The 19,590-nt window shown below is 37.5% G+C and overlaps 1 protein-coding gene across 2 annotated transcripts in view; it reads left to right on the top strand.

The window, feature by feature from the left end:
- Positions 1-789: 789 nt before the first annotated feature.
- Positions 790-19,590, top strand: part of zgc:171422 (uncharacterized protein LOC100001353 homolog) — a 55,197-nt gene continuing 36,396 nt past the window's right edge. The window contains exons 1-3 of one of the 2 annotated variants that reach the window (XM_067427359.1): positions 790-1,074; positions 1,392-1,594; positions 3,865-3,957. In XM_067427359.1, coding sequence (XP_067283460.1) covers positions 1,071-1,074; positions 1,392-1,594; positions 3,865-3,957 — 300 coding nt within the window. In that variant the 5' untranslated portion in view covers positions 790-1,070. The remainder of the gene's footprint in view (positions 1,075-1,391; positions 1,595-3,864; positions 3,958-19,590) is intronic. The other variant, XM_067427358.1, reaches the window with a different exon arrangement.

Here is a 19,590-nt window from a genome sequence, read left to right as displayed (position 1 = left end):
TGTTGTCATTGTCATGTTACCTGTAGCAGTTGCGCTGCATCATTGCAATACACACTCCTCTCCCATGGCTTTATTCCCACACTTCAGAATTCAGAATTTGTTTGTTTTCACATACAGTTTTTGCCTACTATATAGGCCTAGCTTAGTATGCAAGCCTGAAACCAGTGATCTTTATAGTTAGACTACTGTTAAAAGAATGCGTTTTTTAAAGATCTCTGTCAAACAGTGTATTATTGTTTTTGTCATTTGTTTATTAAAATGTTTGTTTTATGACAGTGGTGAATAATTTAAGATGATTACAGTAACTAGACCACTAGACACTTGTTTTGAACGGTAGATGGCAGTACACTCTCGTTGTGTGCAATACACAACTGAAAGAAAAAAAGATGTGAGGGAGGCTTAAAGACACATGCGTGCCGTTTGGGCAGTTAATGGCACTAGCATATAACAAAGTATTTTTTCCTCCAGGGGGTGCTTGATGGCCCATGAAGACGCAGTGTCAATATCAACTCATTCAAGTCTCCAGAGTTTTTTCGTTTTACTTAAGATGTTTGTACTCATAAACGAATAATCTTTTAAATCAGATTGATGTACAGGTTGCCACCTGACAATTATTTGTAATCTCATTAATCTGTATAAAATAGCCTACACCGAATCCAGTAATCACAAACGACCGTGATTGGTCCATATAAAGCTCCGCTGTGAAATGTTTCATGTATCATGTGACACAGACGTTAATGGTCTACTTTAGCAGTGGTTTGGGCAGTAGCCTACTTTTTTTTTTTACCCGAGTCATGTCATTGATTACCGTTAAATATTTTTGAAAAATAGATGCAAAGTGAAAGTAAAATTTGGATAATATATATTTTTTTACAATGATCGTACGTGACCAATCAGAGACAAAGCTATAGCCGATAAGTCCGCCTCTTTAAAAGCCACATTTTTGCTGTTTTCCGTTCTAATGCGCAGTCTATTTCTTACGCATGCGCAGTGTATAAACGGAACGAGTCAACGGACGAAGTTGTGAACAAGACTGTTTGTCAGTGCGAATATTTTTAAAGACAGAAGCAATGGGTGTGTATAATCTATATCTTCATTACAATCATTTATATAATTTGCCTTTAGTTCTGTAATACCCAGAGCTACAGTTTTTTCATGGGTGAGCTGTTGATTTAACGTTAGTTAGAGTATCATAGCTTTGAAGTGCACAGCTAGTAACGTTACCTCATGTTGGATGAGACTGATAGATTGTTTTCAGGCGTGTAACATTATTATTAGTTGTGTTTTGGTACCAAATATTTGTGTGTTTAAGTTAATATTCATATATATGTGTATATGGAAAACACTGCTAACATTTTAATAAATGTTTATTTATCTCCGTCTCTCTGTAGAGTCTGTCCCTCCTCTCTCCTCACTTCGCCTTCTGGTTTCTCCCCTTCGTCTTACATCTGCCTTCATGTGGCAAGTTGTCCAGGAACAGAATGTGGAGCAATTCGGAAAACTGGAGGAATTTGTTTCTGTGATGACAAACCTCGTGCCAGAACTCTTAAGTAGGAGGCAGAGAGCCACTTTGATAGTAGGGCTGCGAGCTAAGGTTAGATGTGTTTATGTATTTGTTAATGTTTTCATTGAGGTCTGCTTTCCTGACGCAGTCACAGTAAACTGTAATGTGGTAAAATGTGTCAGTCTACTGTTCGGTAATCTGTTAGTGCTGGACCATTGCACATGCAATACATTTCCTGACAGGGCTGGACTGGGGCTAAAATTTGGCCCTGGCAAACCCAGCCCATCTGGCCAATGAGTTCCCTGTGAATGTTTTTACATTGGGTTGGGGCCTTAAATTGGAGTAAATAAATAAAACTAGGACAAGGACAAATAATGATAGATATTACTGAATTTGCTGCAAATGCAGATAAACTTATTTCTTTTTTGTCACACAGAAATGCACTTGAGAGTAAAGCACTGATGATATTGAGTTAGGATGCAGTAAAGTAAATGGTACTGCTTTTAAATGCTGTCATCATTTACTCACTCTCGTGTTGTTTCAAACCTGTATGACTTCCGTAAAACACAAAAGATGTTTTGAAGAATGTTGGCAACTAAGGACTGTAGGACAGTTTCATTTAAATGTAAGATCATTGTAGCCTGACAAGCCAGACCCACATCAAGATGTTTGGTCTGGAAACTCACCATTGACAGGACTCAATCTGAGGGGTGGGATAGACAGTTGTCTTTTGAACTCCCTCTGCACGGCGTGCACGCAATTGGATAGCGATACAACCAACCAGAGCAACGTAGGTGAAGCAGAGCTAGTTGAAAGATTAAACTTTCGCCATATCCGGTGGCAAACCTCAGAACACATCTTCCCTTCTTAAGAATGACTTTAGAGTGCCGTTCTTTTCTCAGAGAAAAGCTTAACTCCAAGTCGTCCAGAGTGGCGGTCGAAGCTGATTCAAAAGACTGCCGTTCGCCAGTTTGTGTGTTTACTAGAAGCATGCAAGCACAACTCGGCCGTCATTATGTTAAGCCCCACCCAGCGACTCTATACACGATGTGATTGGCCTGACCAGAGTTTGGCGTTTACAGCTCAGAAGTGTATTGAGAGTTGTTAGACTATACTCGCGGCAGATTAGATTTGCTGCCACTAGGGTGCGTCTAAATTTAGGCTAAGATCATGATAGTCACAGGATAAAAAACCTTGCTCCTCATCATATGGCTATATGGTTTCTAAAATATATAAAACATATATAATAAACTGTTATATTTGTAATTAATAAAAATTGCAAACAGCTGTAGAAAATACGAAAACAGCCTCTGTGAAAGCTATTTATATTCTGCAATATTAATTCAAGCAATAATAGCAACATTTTTAATAAATGTTTCTTCCAAAACACCATATTTCTTCGCTGTTAGTAGCTGCAAGGTAAATTGTGGTTGTGGTAAAGTGAAACGTTTGTGTATTGCCGTTTTCCACTTTAGCTCGTCATGAATGCATGCTCGCGGCTGTTTACAGCCGATTCAATAAAGAATCTGTAATGTTCCCATATCACACGATTGTATAAAACAAAATTCAGAGTCAAACTGTTGTTCAAAGAGCAGGATTTAAACGCAGCGTACGTTTGTCAGCGGCTGTGCTGTGCGGATATTCGCCTTTTTGCAGTTCCCTGGGCTCAAATAATAAATAAATAAATCGAAAAAAATCGCCTATTATGGAGGGGAGGTCTCTCTCGCTTCGGCTTTTCAATTCAGAAGACACCAATAGGCTGCTGCCGCTGTATGTTGTCAGTGGCAGAAAAATATATATAACGATATATACTGTGTGCGTGAAGAAGACTCCTACTTGTAGTACTTGTCATTTCAGAAAAGCAACCATTGCATTTTAAATGAAGAATGAAATTACAGTAATTATGGCTCATTAGAGCTAAACATCAATTTACCCACTATTAGACCAATACGCTTAAACAATATTAAATAATAATTTTATAACAAAAGTTTTCCTTAAAGTGGAATGTGGGTTAAATCTTTCATTTTCAGTTCTTAAAAAGATGCGTGCTCTTTTATTTTGTTGATTTATTTTGTTTTTAAATCACTAATAAAACCCAAAGAGTAGAGTGTATTTGTCAATTTAGAAGTGAAACTGAATTTAAACTAAAAAAAAAGATTTGCAGTCTAGTTTGTTACTTAAACAAGAGAGAAATTATTTTAAAAAAAAATTACCATTTTCATTGTCAGATAAATGAGGTCAGAGGTCATGTATTGCAAACAGTCCTAAAGTACTCTTGGATATAAACACCTGTTAGATGCTGTCCGTTGTGAACTAATTGTTGTATGTTTTGTGTGTTTTCATTGTGAATTATCTTTTAGATGATTCTTGAGATGTGTCGAGGCGAGCTCCCTGCGGACATTCACACTGTCAAATCACACATTCACCAAATTCAGACTACTGATTTATTAAAGGTATGTGAAGCCTCTGTTTTTTTCCACCCCCCAAATTTGTATGTTATTAATGCTAAGAATAACCAGAACTGATCTAATAATTTTTATGTAACATAAACTGAAGCACTCAATGTAAATGTATATCTTCATAATTGTGATTTAATATCAGAATACTTTATGTATGTTTTTTTTTTATGATTGAATTTAAATGATTTGTATGCAGTAAACTGATTCCCCTGTTAAACATCAGTAAATGTCCGCGGATCTTTAAAAAGTCTTAAAATGTAAAATAAGGTCTTATTTAACATTAAACTGTATTTTAATACACTTTTCAAAGGTGAGTGATTTTGTTTGTTTGCATTGAAGGCAAGGGAATTGATGTGCAGGTCTTAACATCTTTTGAAAGCTCTAAAAAATGGTATTAAACTCAAAGAGCTGATACCTGCAGGTAATTATTAAAAGATTGCGTTCTCGATTCAAGCACCTGTGCAATCCTTCCTATAAGACAAATCTGGGGCCTGTACCATGATGGGTAATTTAACAAACTCAGGGTTACAGGATTAGTTTGGAGTTGACAAAACCAAACCAATCTATCAGGCTTTGTTGGTACTAGTGTTGCACGATATACCGGTACTAGAAAAGTATTTGTAATACCCTGCTATTACAAACGGTACGATATGGACTTTCATTAGTACCGGTACTTTAAGGAGGACAGCGCTTGTATGAGCTGTATTTCTTAATGTGCGCGAATGTGTGACAGCAGGTGTCAGGAAGTGTGTGCAAAGCTCTGCTTCCACTGGTCACTAAACATTGGAAGTAGTAGAAGAGTTAAATATATATGCGCAGCGCAACAGAAATATGCGTGCATGAGAAGAAAAAGCGCAGCGCGGGATGTGCGGTGTTCGCGTTGCCGGACTCTGACCTGAAGCGCGCACACGCCTTTCAGACAACAAACATGCGATTGCCATTCAGTTCTTTTGCGGATTATTATTTGGGTTTGAATAGTCAAACATATGTAAAAATGCATGGTCTGGAGAGTATTGAGGTAAACACAGTCGGATTTGTCTTTAGTGAACGTATACAGCTGAGGTAATTAGATCAGTGCAGGTCTTAAGCCAGACCTAATATTCTGTTATTAATGTTAAGCAAACAATGAAAAATAGTGAACCACCGCATGCTTGGCAAAATAACTAAAATATATTTTTTAAGAATCAGTGTATAGTTAAATTATAGAGTGAAGACTAAGTAAGCAGTTTTATATTTGATTATTTAATTTCTCTCTTGAATTGCTTCTTGACTTCATTAGTTAAATAGACTAATGAAGCTGAAAAATAAAGCACTGTTTTTGTCATATTGTTTGTAATTTGCATTTTTTTACTTATATTTTTATTATATTTACTTTTAAAAACATACAAATAAAAATCTATATTATAAGATTACATTTAAAAAATATTAAATTACTCGTATCATAAAATAAGATTTTGGTCATCCCAACCTGTTGAGAAGTGAAAGGTTAGTGAATGATAACATGATTGATAATGTGTTCTATGTAAAGATCTTCACACTGGCATGTAGTTATTATAGCAATAACAGAAGGGAATGGGCAAAAACCAGGGCAGGAGCATGCTGGCCAAGTGAATTTTTAGTAAAAAAAATAAAACAATGAATAATAAGTTCTGTTCTCATCTTATTCATATTATCTTTTTTTTTTTTTTTTTTTTTTTACCGTGGAATCGATTTAGTATCGGTATCTAGGTATTTTAGTCTGGTATCGTATCGAAGTCAAAAATTTGGTATCGTGACAACACTAGTTGGTACCATGATGCTGATCATCAGCTTTCTCTGTCAACTCAGGGTTTGATCCTGAGTTTAGCAGTGGCATCAGAAGTGAACAGCCAATCACATGCTGTGGATCAGTGAAACTGAGATTTACTTCTCGTGAGAGAAGCAGCGAGATTAATTTTTCTCTTCTGCAGAATATTGCAGGTTTGAAAAATATTAAGAATGTAAACAAATTTACACCGCAAGGAAAAATAAGAATCACTAAACATTGGAAGTAGTAGAAGAGTTAAATATATACGCGCAGTGCATAACAGAGAAAGCAACAGAAATATGTGCGCATGAGGAGAAAAAGCGCAGCGCGGGACGTGTGGTGCTCGCGCTGCCGGACTCTGACCTGAAGCCCGCGCACACCCCTTTCAGACAACAAACATGCGATTGCCATTCAGTTCTTTCGCAGATGTAAAAATATGTTTGACCATTCAAATATTGCATGATTGAAAAATATTAAGAATGTAAACAAATTTACACAGCAAGGAGAAAAGAAGAAAAAATGCAAAGTAAAAGTTATGAAGTTAGTTTAGTTGATATATAAAGATAATTGAACATTTAAGTTGAGTAAGCTTTTTTTGTGATAAAAAGCTTTATTTATTGATTGTAAAGCTTATTTGTATGATTTTATAAAGGCAATAGGCATGTGCCGATATCAATTTTTCATGTTGCAATTAATTGCGAATCTTTTATCACGATATTGAAATAAGTTGCAAAAAAAGTGGTCATAACATAACAGCTTTAAGAACTATATTTGAAATAACAAAAATAACTGAATGTTTAAATACAATAATACAATGCACCAAAAATATAAACAGCTCTGGAAAAAATTAAGAGAAATCAATGTTAAGTTGTCTCTTAATTTTTGCCAGAGCTGTAAAAGTAAAATTTTCAAACAGATTAAAGTGCAAAAGAATTAGGCTATAAAGAACAACAGGTAACAAATTAATATAAGGTCTCATTATTTAATGCATTAACTAAGATTGAGCAATAGCTACATTTGTTACAGAAAGTATAATGTTTTTGGTAATGTTAAGAAATACTGATCATTGTTAGTTTATCTTAGGTCAATTAAAAAGATTATTTTGTTATTAAACAGTAACTAGGAAATTAACATTACTTAGAAAAATTAATTCTTTATAAGTATTTTTTTATTGTCAGTTTGGCAATAATGAATTAACATGTTAACTAATGAAGTCGTATGTCTTTTGGACAAACAATCCAAAAAATTCAAATCATAAGGCCATGTTGTAGTCCAGATTAAAAAAAAAATGTTTAAATTTGAAAATAAATAGCCTATTAAGTCTTTAAGTGTTAAGTATTTGGTGCTGAGCCTGTGATGTGCAAACGCACGTTGGGCTTGTTTATATCTGACCGCGTGTCCCTTTGACGCAGAATAGCGGTGTTGAGCATTTATACGGTTGATGGGCAAAGTATTCTTGAGTGCATTATAATTTTTTTTATAATTGTTAATAAATTATTATTTACGATATTTTGAAGTGCCCACGATAACAATATCGTGCATATTCATTATCGTGATATATCGCACTACCGAAAATCGGCACATGCCTAAAAGGCTATTAATGATAATTTGAACAAAGTGCCTATTAATGATTGATTAACTAAAATAATAAATGTGTAATTGATTAAGGGTATAATGAGTACATAAATTAATTATCTAAATCATTCAAAAATAATAATAATTATAAATAAGCATTGTTAAAAACCAGACGCATTAGTCTTTAAAAACCATTTGCTATGTAGTGAGGGACTTTTAATGTAGATTAAAAACAGGGGGAGTGACTTTATTGCATCAGAAGTGTCACTTTTCTTAGAGCTAATTGGTCCAATTTCAGTTTGATCTCTTATCCAGAACATGACCTGTCCTGGAGCAGGTTAGCCGTGGAGCGTAAGTTACTATGGCGATGAACACTGCTAAAAGCCAAACCACTTTAATGGTACCTAAAACCCAGGATTGGCACAAACACTTCGGTTACTTGCGTAACCTTCATTCCCCTTGCTAAACGCTAGGGGAATTTCCTTTCTTCGAGATTTTGAAGCAATTTTTTATCCTAAAAATACCATGTAAAAGGCAGTGCAGCTGCACAGCTCTCAGCAGGAAGCTGCATGCTGATTGGCTGTGTTGCTGCGACTGCAGGGAACCTATGGTGAGACCGCTGGGCGGGGAGGACCAACCAGGTCCCTCTAATAATCCCGCCACAGGGGGCAGCAGAATTTGCATAGCCAGGGGTATAAAAGACCCTGTCTAGCCAGGTTCGTCAGGTTAATCGACTTAAGCGACTCCCTGAGCAAGCGAAGCACGGCAAGCAAATGCAATACTCATTTCCTCTTCTCAGGGAACCGAGGTTACGTATGTAACCGACGCGTTCCCTTTCGAGAGTTCTCTCGTATTGCGTTTTGCTAAACACTAGGAGAACCAATGGAAAATGCTGTGCTCGCTTAACGGCTCTGATAGCCTGGAGACACCATACCCAGGCCGACCTAAGTGGGCCCGTAAATATGATATTCATATAAGTTCCCAATATGAGCCAGACCTGAGTCGGGCTAATTTAATGAGAATATCACACAAGACATATTTATGTATATAAATATATATAGGCCAGATGGAATCGGGTCAAAGAATATTGAACGACCAGACAAGTCGAGTCATGTGAGAAATGTGTTTATGACTTATATAATTATTAAATAAAATTAATTATTTATTTATTTTATCCTTTTCCTTACATTTTTTGTTATTGATTCGTATGTTTGTGTGAAGAATAAGAATAAATGTAGAAAATGATATTGGACATTCTGTACTTAAAAACTACACACGTTTTGTTTGTTTGCGGGGTTACTGGGGTAACCGCTGCCTTCTGCAGTTCATCAGCGCCCTCTGCTGTCACTGAGCGGCACTTCATTAGCGCGTCTCCCTCACTCGTTCATGTGCTTCTCATATTACATCTGAGCACGTGTCCCTTTGACAGAATAAAGCGGTGTTCAGCATTTATACGGTTGATGGGCAAAGTATTCTTGAGTGCATTATAAAAAAAAATATTAATTGTTAATAAATTATTATTTACGATATTTTAAAGTGCCCACGATAACAATATCGTGCATTTTCATTATCGTGATAAATCGCATTATCGAAAATCGGCACATGTCTACCACATTGTCATGAAGATTAAATCCAACAGTGTTATTTGTGCTGATTATTTTAGGCTATGCTTCTAGTAAAATCTATGGGTGACCCCGAATAGTCGAAGATTCGATGCATCGATATGCGGAGCCTGTTTCGACCAAAGATCTCACGGTCGAATCTTCGTGGGTGTTATGAAACGAGGATCATACCATTTTAGCAATATGGGGGTGCTCAATATTTTAAAGTTGGTCGCGGCGCTGAGCTGAGCATCGGTGTGCGACCTATTTAAGGGCGCTAAGCTTCGCACTGCGCCTTTAAAATTAGAACACGTTCAATGAGTGTACACACACCGGCGGCAGCATTCAGCGCCTGTACGCGGCCACTCAGGAAGTTGTTTAAAATCCTGCTGCACCACAGAGCGCTTTCGTGCAGATCATCTGTCAGTCAATTCAAAATTGTGCTCACGTGTATATAATGTGCGCATCAGGTGGCGGTGTGAGATCCTGAGGTACGATGCTAAGCTTCGCGTACGTCTTCACCCCCTTTGTGAATGACCACACACAGAAACTACTACACAATCAGCTTAAGAACGTGCATGTAAACGCACTCAAAGTGTTCTTTTCCTCTCTAGGCAGGTATTTTTTTAGGTTTATTTATCAAAATGTTCGTTTATATATTTGTGTGATGTTCTGTATTTCGATCGCGGCTTTAACATGTTATGAGAAAACGGTTTATTAATGTTTATCCACCACATTACCTTTTAGGTTATTTAAACCTAAATAAGAAAGCCATTGTCAGTTTGGCAGGCAGTTTTGGTCGCTTTATTAAAAGTTGTTGCTGTGTGCAGTGTGTAAAGGAAAATAAAAACAGTTTTACCCTTCTGCTGACAGTGTTGTGCCCCTCCCAACCCATTCACACACACAGATGATTCGACTATCAGTCGACCATAGAGAGATTCGACAATTCTGATTCGAATGTCTAAATCCTTAGTCGAGGACAGCCCTAGTAAAATCCATACGTAACTCAAAATGTATTAAAATAATGTATCGCTGCCTTAGTCACACAATGGAGGAGGAGGAGATGGCGTGACTACATGTGATACAGAATAGCATGAAATACCCTTTTATTAGATAACTGCACAACACAGTGTAAAAACTAAATATTTTCCTTAATGTAGGCTACATATATCATAAAATGTCAAAGTCTGCAAATACAGTCATGAAGCACAATCGCCACTCATCATCAGTCCTAACTATTACGGCGATCATTACAAAACCGTCATGAAGCATGTTCACTATAACATTTTCGTCTTCAATTTCCCCCCACCAATTAAATTTTTTTTTTTTTTTTTTTTTTTTTTGAGTTGTTAACTATCAGTCTATTTAAAAAAAAAAAAAAAACATAAATCCTCCTGTGACCCGGGTATGTAATGCTTTATGATGGCACTGCTGGCACTGTTGGATGATTACGCCTATGGCAGTATAAGGAGAGAATGAGTTTTCATCTAGGGATATTATCAGCAAAACTGCATTAACTTTATTCGATTTGGAAGTTTTTAAAATTAACGAAATATTTTTAATTAGCCTAAAATAGCACTATTTATTTTGTTTTTTATGGATATTTTGATATATTTATTCTACAACATAAAAAGGATATTGAATGATATTCAGCAATGTAGTGTGTAAGGCACTAATAGCTAGGGTTGGGCATTGTTTTGATTTGAACGATTCTGATTCCGATTCTTACTTTCGATTCCGGTTCTTTGAGGGGTGGAGTCAAAACATGTCACATCGATATTCAATGCTATGTTTAATACCACAGGGGAAAAACGCTGCATATACTGTCAATAAGATATTTTTTATATAATTATTTTTTTTGTCTGTCTTTTGAAAGTCTAGGCAATCAAAAAGTTATTCTGAAGAGATCACTTTATATGAAAAAGCTTTTAAGCTTTTTCTCCTATATAAACATTGATCAATTACTATTAAAATTCTCTCACAAATATTTGCTAACTCAGTGTATTTTTTACAACGGGGTAATTATGTTGCATAGCTTACACACAGCACAATTAAGCTTGATTTCGAATGGTAAATTGAATTTAAAAAGACGACTAAACAGTAATTAAATAAGAACAAATAAACATATTACAAAAAATAGCACAAATAAATAAAATAGAATAATAAATAAAATAGAATAAAATATATAAATGCAACAGACTGCTTTATTTTTTCAGGTAGGTCTAACATTCAGGTAAAAAACTCAATAAAAAATGCAAAGTGGCTAATTAAATTTAAAATAACATTGGATAATGTTTTTTTGCAAAAAAATAAATAGTTTCATATAAAACCATTAAAGTTGATCAGTCAAGAGCAGTGTGATCGTTTGACTTTTTGTAGTTTGACTTTGAATAACAAATGACTGCTGTCCCTTTAAGAACTGCCGCTCTCATGGATCCTGAACACTGTTCCTGTTACTCATTCTTCATTTCTTACTGAATTGACTGTGCTTACATTAATACTCTTCAAAATGTGCACTGACAATTTGGTTGATTGTATTTGACCAATAATAAGCTGGAATATTTGCACTTGTATGTCAGAGGGGGCTTTATTACGGTGTGTGTGTGCGCTTTAGATGTGAGCTTGAAATCTGAGGGTGATGAATTGTGTGATCCCGTGACCGATCACACACACTAACACTAACAAGCTGTCGCAAGGAAAAGTCCAGCAGAACGCGCGTCCGTCGTGCTCAGAGGGTTAACCGGGCTGAGTGAGAATATGCGGCTGCGCGTCAACTTGCTGTTGGTCAGAGAAGGAGAGGAGAGGAGGGTGCAGCTGGGATCGATACTGTAGAAACTGAGCAGGCTATCGTATCTTTTCAGATATTTCAGTATCTATATTTTTGACAACGCTAGTTGCACTGTGCCGACCCAGGCTTTTTAAAAGTGAAAAAAAATCCACACTTCAGAGCGCCGTTTACCGGGCTTCCATGGCTAAAAGAACAAGCGGGCGCGCACCATCAGGTGGCCATGGAAACCAAAACTTGCGCGTTTGGAACCGATGATCGGAACCGAAAACAAATTTTCTAAACGATTCCAATGGAATCGTCATTTTTTTAAACGGTTCCAAGTTGGAACTGGTTCTCGATGCCCAACCCTACTAATAGCATGTATAGTCCGTATCTAATATTTTTCAATGTCTTTTACCTTTGACAGTGTTAAACATGGTGTCACGTGGATGGGAATGTGCATGCAAATGATATGCAGATGAGGTCATGCATAGTAAAACTAGGCATTGTAAGCTCCATATATTGTGATTTTGGGGAGGATACAGGGTGGAGATGCACGTACGCACAATCTGCTGCTGGCTGTGATTTATAAAGGGATTTTATATACAAGTATACAAATCTAGGTGTTTAGGGCCCTTTTTTTGTTTCTTTGCCTCTTCTTGACAGATCGCTTCCTGTACTCCTGAGTGGTAAGTCACTCTGGATAAAAGCGTCTGCTAAATGCATAAATGTACATTTTGAACGGGTGCTTCATAAGGGCCTTGTTCATATGTCTGAGATCTAGAATGGGCCTGAGACCACCATCTTTTTTCGGTACAAGGAAGTAGCGACTGTAAAAGCCTGACTCGCTTTGTGAGGGGTGAACGGCTTCCACCGTCCCTTTCATTAATAGTTTCGATATTTCTGTTCAAAGCACGTGACTTGTCGCTTCTCACCGTTGTTTCTACCACGGCACGAAAGCGTGGTGGTCTGCTAGCAAACTCTAGTTAGTAACCTTGTTCTATTACAGTTTGTTCTAAATTTGTTCTAATTACCTTGTTCTAATATTTTTTGCATATTGTGATAAAGTTTATTTTCAATAATGTAATGATAAAAATTAAACATTCTTATGTTTTAGATTCATTGCACTCCAACTGAAATTTTTCAGGTATTTTATTGTTTTAATACTGATGATTTTGGCATACAGCTCATGAAAAGTCTCTCAAAAAATTTGCATATCATGAAAAGGTTCTCTAAACGAGCTATTAACCTAATCATCTGAATCAACTAATTAACTCTAAACACCTGCAAAAGATTCCAGAGGCTTTTAAAAAGTCCCAGCCTGGTTGATTACTCAAAACCGCAATCATGGGTAAGACTGCCGACCTGACTGCTGTCCAGAAGGCCATCAATGACACCCTCAAGCGAGAGGGTAATACACAGAAAAAAATTTTCTGAACGAATAGGCTATTTCAGAGTGCTGTATCAAGGCACCTCAGTGGGAAGTCTGTGGGAAGGAAAAAGTGAGAAGAGGTGACCGGACTCTAAGGAAGATTGTGGAGAAGGACCGATTCCAGACCTTGGGGGACCTGCGGAAGCAGTGGACTGAGTCTGAAGTAGAAACATCCAGAGCCAGCATGCACAGGCGTGTGCAGGAAATGGGCTACAGGTGCCACATTCCCCAGGTCAAGCCACTTTTGGGCTACAGAAAAGCAGCACTGGACTGTTGCTCAGTGGTCCAAAGTACTTTTTTCGGATTAAAGCAAATTTTGCATGTCATTCGGAAATCAAGGTGCAAGAGTCTGGAGGAAGACTGGGGAGAATGAAATGCCTGAAGTCCAGTGTCAAGTACCCACAGTCAGTGATGGTCTGGGGTGCCATGTCAGCTGCTGGTGTTGGTCCACTGTGTTTTATCAAGGGCAGGGTCAATGCAGCTAGCTATCAGGAGATTTTGGAGCACTTCATGCTTCCATCTGCTGAAAAGCTTTGAGATGATTTCGTTTTTCAGCACGACCTTGGACCTGCTCACAATGCCAAAACCACTGGTAAATGGTTGGCTGACCATGGTATTACTGTGCTCAATTGGCCTGCCAACTCTCCTGACCTGAACCCCATAGAGAATCTGTGGGATATTGTGAAGAGAAAGTTGAGAGACGCAAGACCCAACACTCTGGATGAGCTTAAGCCGCTATTGAAGCATCCTGGGCCTCCATAACACCTCAGCAGTGCCACAGGCTGATTGCCTCCATGCCACGCCGCATTGAAGCAGTCATTTCTGCAAAAGGATTCCCAGTATTTAGTATTTCTAAGTATTGAGTGCATAACTGAACATAATTATTTGAAGGTTGACTTTTTTTGTATTAAAAACACTTTTCTTTTATTGGTCATGATGAAATATGCTAATTTTTTGAGATAAGAATTTTGGGTTTTCATGAGCTGTATGCCAAAATCATCAGTATTAAAACAATAAAAGACCTGAAATATTTCAGTTGGTGTGCAATGAGTCTAAAATATATGAAAGTTAAATTTTTATCATTACATTATGAAAAATAATGAACTTTATCACAATATGCAAATTTTTTGAGAAGGACCTGTATGTTCAACACCCATTTTGAAATGCCGGGAATGGCCTGCCAGGCCCCGGCCTTCAAAGCCAGGGGCTGAATTAATTTGTGGGGCGAGGCGCTGGGTTACAGGGACTCGGTGGCCCGACAGTGTTGACCCTTTTTGTGATTCATATGGGTCACTGTGAAAACGGTGTTTGTATACAGGCGAGCGCGTTTGTTTACCGGCTCGTTGGCTGTGTATGTAATGTGTCCTGCTACCTGGGGCCTGTTTTTTGTACCTTGCTTAATACATCCGAGATGATTTGATAGATCCCAGATCTTTTAATCGTGAGAACTGCTATCTGGCTAATTTGGTTCTTCAAACGAATTTGCGGATTGGATTCAAATATCTGGATTAAATTATGATATCCAAAGAAGAACCAAATGATCTGAGATCAAGCCAACTCGTCAACAGTCAAATCCAGCTGAGTTAGCGATGTACTAAGAACGGGCCCCTGGTTGAAGGGAGCTGGGGAACTTGTCAGAAGAGAGGCGGCAGTTGTATTAAAAACACTTTTCTTTTATTGGTCATGATGAAATATGCTAAAGAGAGGCGGAATTGGGGCGGCAGTGGCTCAGTGGTTCATGTAGATTGTCTACAAACCAGAAGGTTGGTGGTTCGATCCCCGGTTCCATCTGACCAAGTGTCGAGGTGTCCTTGAGCAAGACACCTAACCCCAGCTGCTCCCGACGAGCTGGATGGCGCCTTACATGGCTGACATCGCCGTCGGTGTATGAATGGGTGAATGTGAGGCGATATGTAAAGCGCTTTGGATGGCCATAGGGTCTGTTGAAAGCGCTATATAAATGCAGTCCATTTACCATTTACCAGAGCGAGGTGGTAAACCGGCCGAAGCCGGTATTATCCTCCTTCTCTTTGTGCCTCTGACTAGGACGGCTTTGGCGGCTCGGGATTCGACACATTGCTGGGCTATGCTTTTGCCTGCCAACCCCTGGTGGAGGGCAGGTAAAGGTGTGAGGCGACGGCTTCCTCGAGGTGCAGGAACGAGACATTTGCAACAACTTCTCCGCTCTTTTGTAAGTGTGTAGCAACGGCAAACACACAGATTGGTATAAAAGGATTATGCCAGAAGGCGCAGCTGCAAGGCAGGCTGAAGGGTGGAGAGTCTGACGTCCTCAAGCTGCGGAGTTACGCTCTGCATGTTGACGGCAAGCTTCAATCCAGAGCTCAGCGAGGTGAGCCGCTGAAGAAGAAATAATCTGACAAACCTGGCGAGACGGGGTCTTCTATACCCTTGGCTATGCAAATTCTGCTGCCCCCTGTGACGGGATTATTAGAGGGACCTGATTAGTCCTCCCCGCCCAGCAGTCTCGCCATAGGTTCCCTGCAGTCGCAGCAACACAGCCAATCAGCACGCAGCTGCTTCCTGCTGAGAGCTGTGCAGCTGCACTGGGTTTTACATGGTATTTTTAGGATAAAAATTAGCTTAAATCTCGAGAAAAGGAAATTCCCCTAGCGTTTAGCGAAACGCAATACGAGAGTACTCTCGAAAGGAAACTAAGCTTAAACATATCTGGCTAGCTAGTTAAACCGGCTTCATAGTATATGCCCTTGGCAATGTCTTTGAAGTCGGATCACAGTGAACATTCTAATCTGCGTTGGCTGAGCCAAACAGAGCAGTTGTCATGTATAGGTATGAAACAGCTTCACAGTCTTTTCAACCAAACATAATCTTAACTACTGTAACAGAGAAATAATTATCACAGAAGTATTGGGATAAAAGTTTCAGTAGTTCAGATGTAAACACTGATGTCTATGGAAGCGACCAAAATGGATCAAATCATCTTTTGAATGTAAACTGATTAGGGCTGGGTGATTCGATAGTTGATATCGATAAATATCACGCTAAATGTAAAATCTTTATTTCTTTAAAGTTTAAAGGCATATTTTTGCTCCTGAGTGAAAGATGTAGAAAACAGACCTTTATCCTTTATTGTCAAAACATGAGAAACGCTTCCCAAACAGGTGAACAATTTATTAAAACTGAGGTAGATTTATTTATTAAAATCTTAATAAATAAGATTTTATTAAGATTTTATTCTCTGTGGTCAGCATTTTTTTTACTCTACACTATATATCAATAATATCATTATATATACTTAATTGTGTAAGTAGTAATACACTATAAATGCAAACGGGCAAAAAAAAAAAAAGCGTTTTAAGTTAAGAAACAGTTTGAGTCCCCCCTCTCCCGCTTCACAGTGGATTGGTCTAGTGCGCGTGCGCGCGCACACGCACACATGCATCTCACTGACACACACACCTCACCGACAGTTGGCTGGTCGGGAGAGAGCAAAGAAAAAAAAGAGAAATTATTTAAAAAAATGTAATATTGTTTATACTGCAAATATAGTTTATACTATATTTATTTATTGTTTAGACTGCAGCAATTATTTTTTTTTCAAAACCTCTAGTAATTTACATATTTTGTTTAATTTAGTCTATCTCTGTTTATTTATATAAGAATTATATTTATATCTATATCTATTTATATCTTCAAAAAAATTTTTTTTCTCAGTTTATCCAGAATCATGCAGCTCTACTATGCAGTTTTCAAACCAGTGTTGCATTACCAAAATTTCAGTAGTCAATACTGGTTATAGCTACTCTAATTAATCAGCTAATATTTTCTCGATTTGAGCTTCTCGACCAAGTGGCCAATTAACAGAAGTATTTATTAGTGCTGTCAAATTGATTATTCACTATTAATCGCATCCAAAACAAAAGTTTGTGTTTACATAATACATGTGTGTAGTACTGTGTATTAGGGCTGTGCGATATTGAAGAAAAATGCAATATGCAATATCTTGTTAAATAATGCGATATTCGATATGTGATACGATATTGCAATTACTGTGTAAAATCTATTTAAATGATATTAATTTTTTTTTTTTTTAAACAGAATGAAACCATTTGTTTCACATTCTTTCTGGGAAAAAAAACATTGCTACAACTTCTGAAAGTGACCAGCAGTGTTTTAGCAAACATTTGTCACAAATCGTTCTCGTTTCGGTGTGTGTTTTGCAAAACTGCCGTTGCGATATGCATATTGCGATATGTACATTTGCGATATTTCAATATATTGCACAGCCCTGCTGTGTATAATTGTGTGTGTGTGTATGTGTATATGTGTGTATATGTATATATATGTATATATATGTGTGTGTATGTATGTGTGTGTATATATATATATATATATATATATATATGTGTGTGTGTGTGTATATGTATATATATGTGTGTGTGTATATATATATATATATATATATATATATATATATATATATATATATATATATATATATATATATATATATATATATATATATAATATATATATATATATATATATATATATATATATATATATAAGCAGCATACTGTAACAAAAGGGATACACCCTTCACATTTCAGCAACCATTGTATTATATCTTTTTAAGGGTCAATACTATAGCAATTAAAATTGGATATACTTTAGAGTAGTCATTTGCTGCTTGTATAGATTTACTGTCCTCTGAAAAAAAACATACAGCCATTATTGTCTAAATAACTGGCAACATGTAAAGTGAACATGTCAAAAGTCTTTATATTTTATGTGAGCAACACTATTATCTAGCACAGCCTTAGGCTTTCTGGGAAATGGAATTTACAAGAGCTGCACAGGTTGTGGCTGGGATCCTTTTCCACTCCTCCATAATGACATCAAGGAGCTCCTGGATTTTAGACACATGGAGCATCTCCACGTTCCGCTTGAGCATGACCCACAGGTGCTCAATAGGGTTCACGTCTGGAGACATACGTGGTCCCTCCACCACCTTCAGCTTCCTCAGCAAGGCAGTTGTCATCTTGGTGGTGTGTTTGGGGTTATCATGTTGGAAAGCTGCTGTTCATGCTGGCAGCATTTGTGCATCTTTTTAAAGTCAGCTTCTGCACTTGATGTTTAGCATGAGGATTGAACTTCTTTGATTGACCTTTGTGGGGCCTGTTTCGAGTGGAACCTGTCTTTGAAAACCTCTAAATGACCCTGGCCACTGGACTGTAACTCAGTTTTAGGGTGTTACTGATCTTATAACCTAGGTTATCTTTGTGGAGAGCAACAATTCTATATCTCAAATCCTCAGAGAGTTTTTTTGCCATGTGCATGAGGAAATTTTAACTGCTCTAATACAAGACACAAATGTGTATTGTCTTAAGCAGACAAAAACATGAACATGATGAATAGGACATACAGCTGTTAACACTTGGGGTGTACTCACTTTTGTTGCCAGCTATTTTGACAATAATGGCTGTATGGTGAGTTTTTTTTTCTTTCTTTCTGAGGACAGTAAATCTATACTGCTATACCAGCACACTGACTACTCTAAAATGTATCCAAATTTCATTTGTATAATATTGTCCCCTGAGAAGATTTAGACACAGCAAAAATAAAATAAAAATGGCAATTACCTTTTAAAATTAAAATTTAAAATTACCTTTTTTTATTTTTTAAAACTAACAAAGTATGATTTTTTTTTTTAAATTTTTTTTTTACATTGAACAAAGATGGAGCTATACTTTACCCATCTTCTATGTAGTTACAGAAATAGACATTAGCTCTTTACAATAGCTCTCTCCACACTTTTTTCACACACTACTGCTTCTGTCATCCCTTTGGCCAAATCCTGACTTGTGATTCTCAAGGGGGCGTGTCTGAAGAACGTGGCTGTTCAGCTCCGATTCATCGGTAATGTAATGCGCCGTTACATTCAGGTAGCTTTGTGTAGCCCTTGACGTCCAGCCGTCTGTTGTCAGAGCAACCGCTGTTGCTTTGGCCAATTGGTTCTCTATTTGTGCTTTTGTTTTTTAGTACAAAGCAGGAATTACTGGCTAAGATGGGCTCGTGAAGGAACATTGTAATGGGGCGCAATTACTTTAAGCACGTTCTTAAAACTCCGTCAGCAGTGCAGATGCGGTGTGTTTTGCGCTGCGTATGTGGTGCAGGAGCCGCACGCCCTGTTGTCACATATGTTGCGTTTTCAGTCCACAACCGTTAACATGGGTACAGAATAGGGATGTCAGCGATTAATCGATGATCGATTAATTGTCGATAAGACATTTAATCGATAAGGCTTATCGATCATCGATTAAGCAGGGTCATGCGCGTGCGTGCGACTCAACCGCGAAACGGGAGGAAAAATGATGAGAGCGTGCCCGAATTCTATTTGGGACCATTTTACAGCTGGAGTTACACCTTTATCATGACTGCAAGTTTGCATGTGCATTCGCAGCCTTTTGTTTTGTGCAAATGTAAG

This window comes from Pseudorasbora parva, chromosome 20, assembly GCF_024679245.1.
Source record: "Pseudorasbora parva isolate DD20220531a chromosome 20, ASM2467924v1, whole genome shotgun sequence".
Lineage (NCBI taxonomy): Eukaryota > Metazoa > Chordata > Actinopteri > Cypriniformes > Gobionidae > Pseudorasbora > Pseudorasbora parva.
Note: the sequence above shows the minus strand (reverse complement) of the source record. Positions and strands in the feature narration are given on the sequence as shown.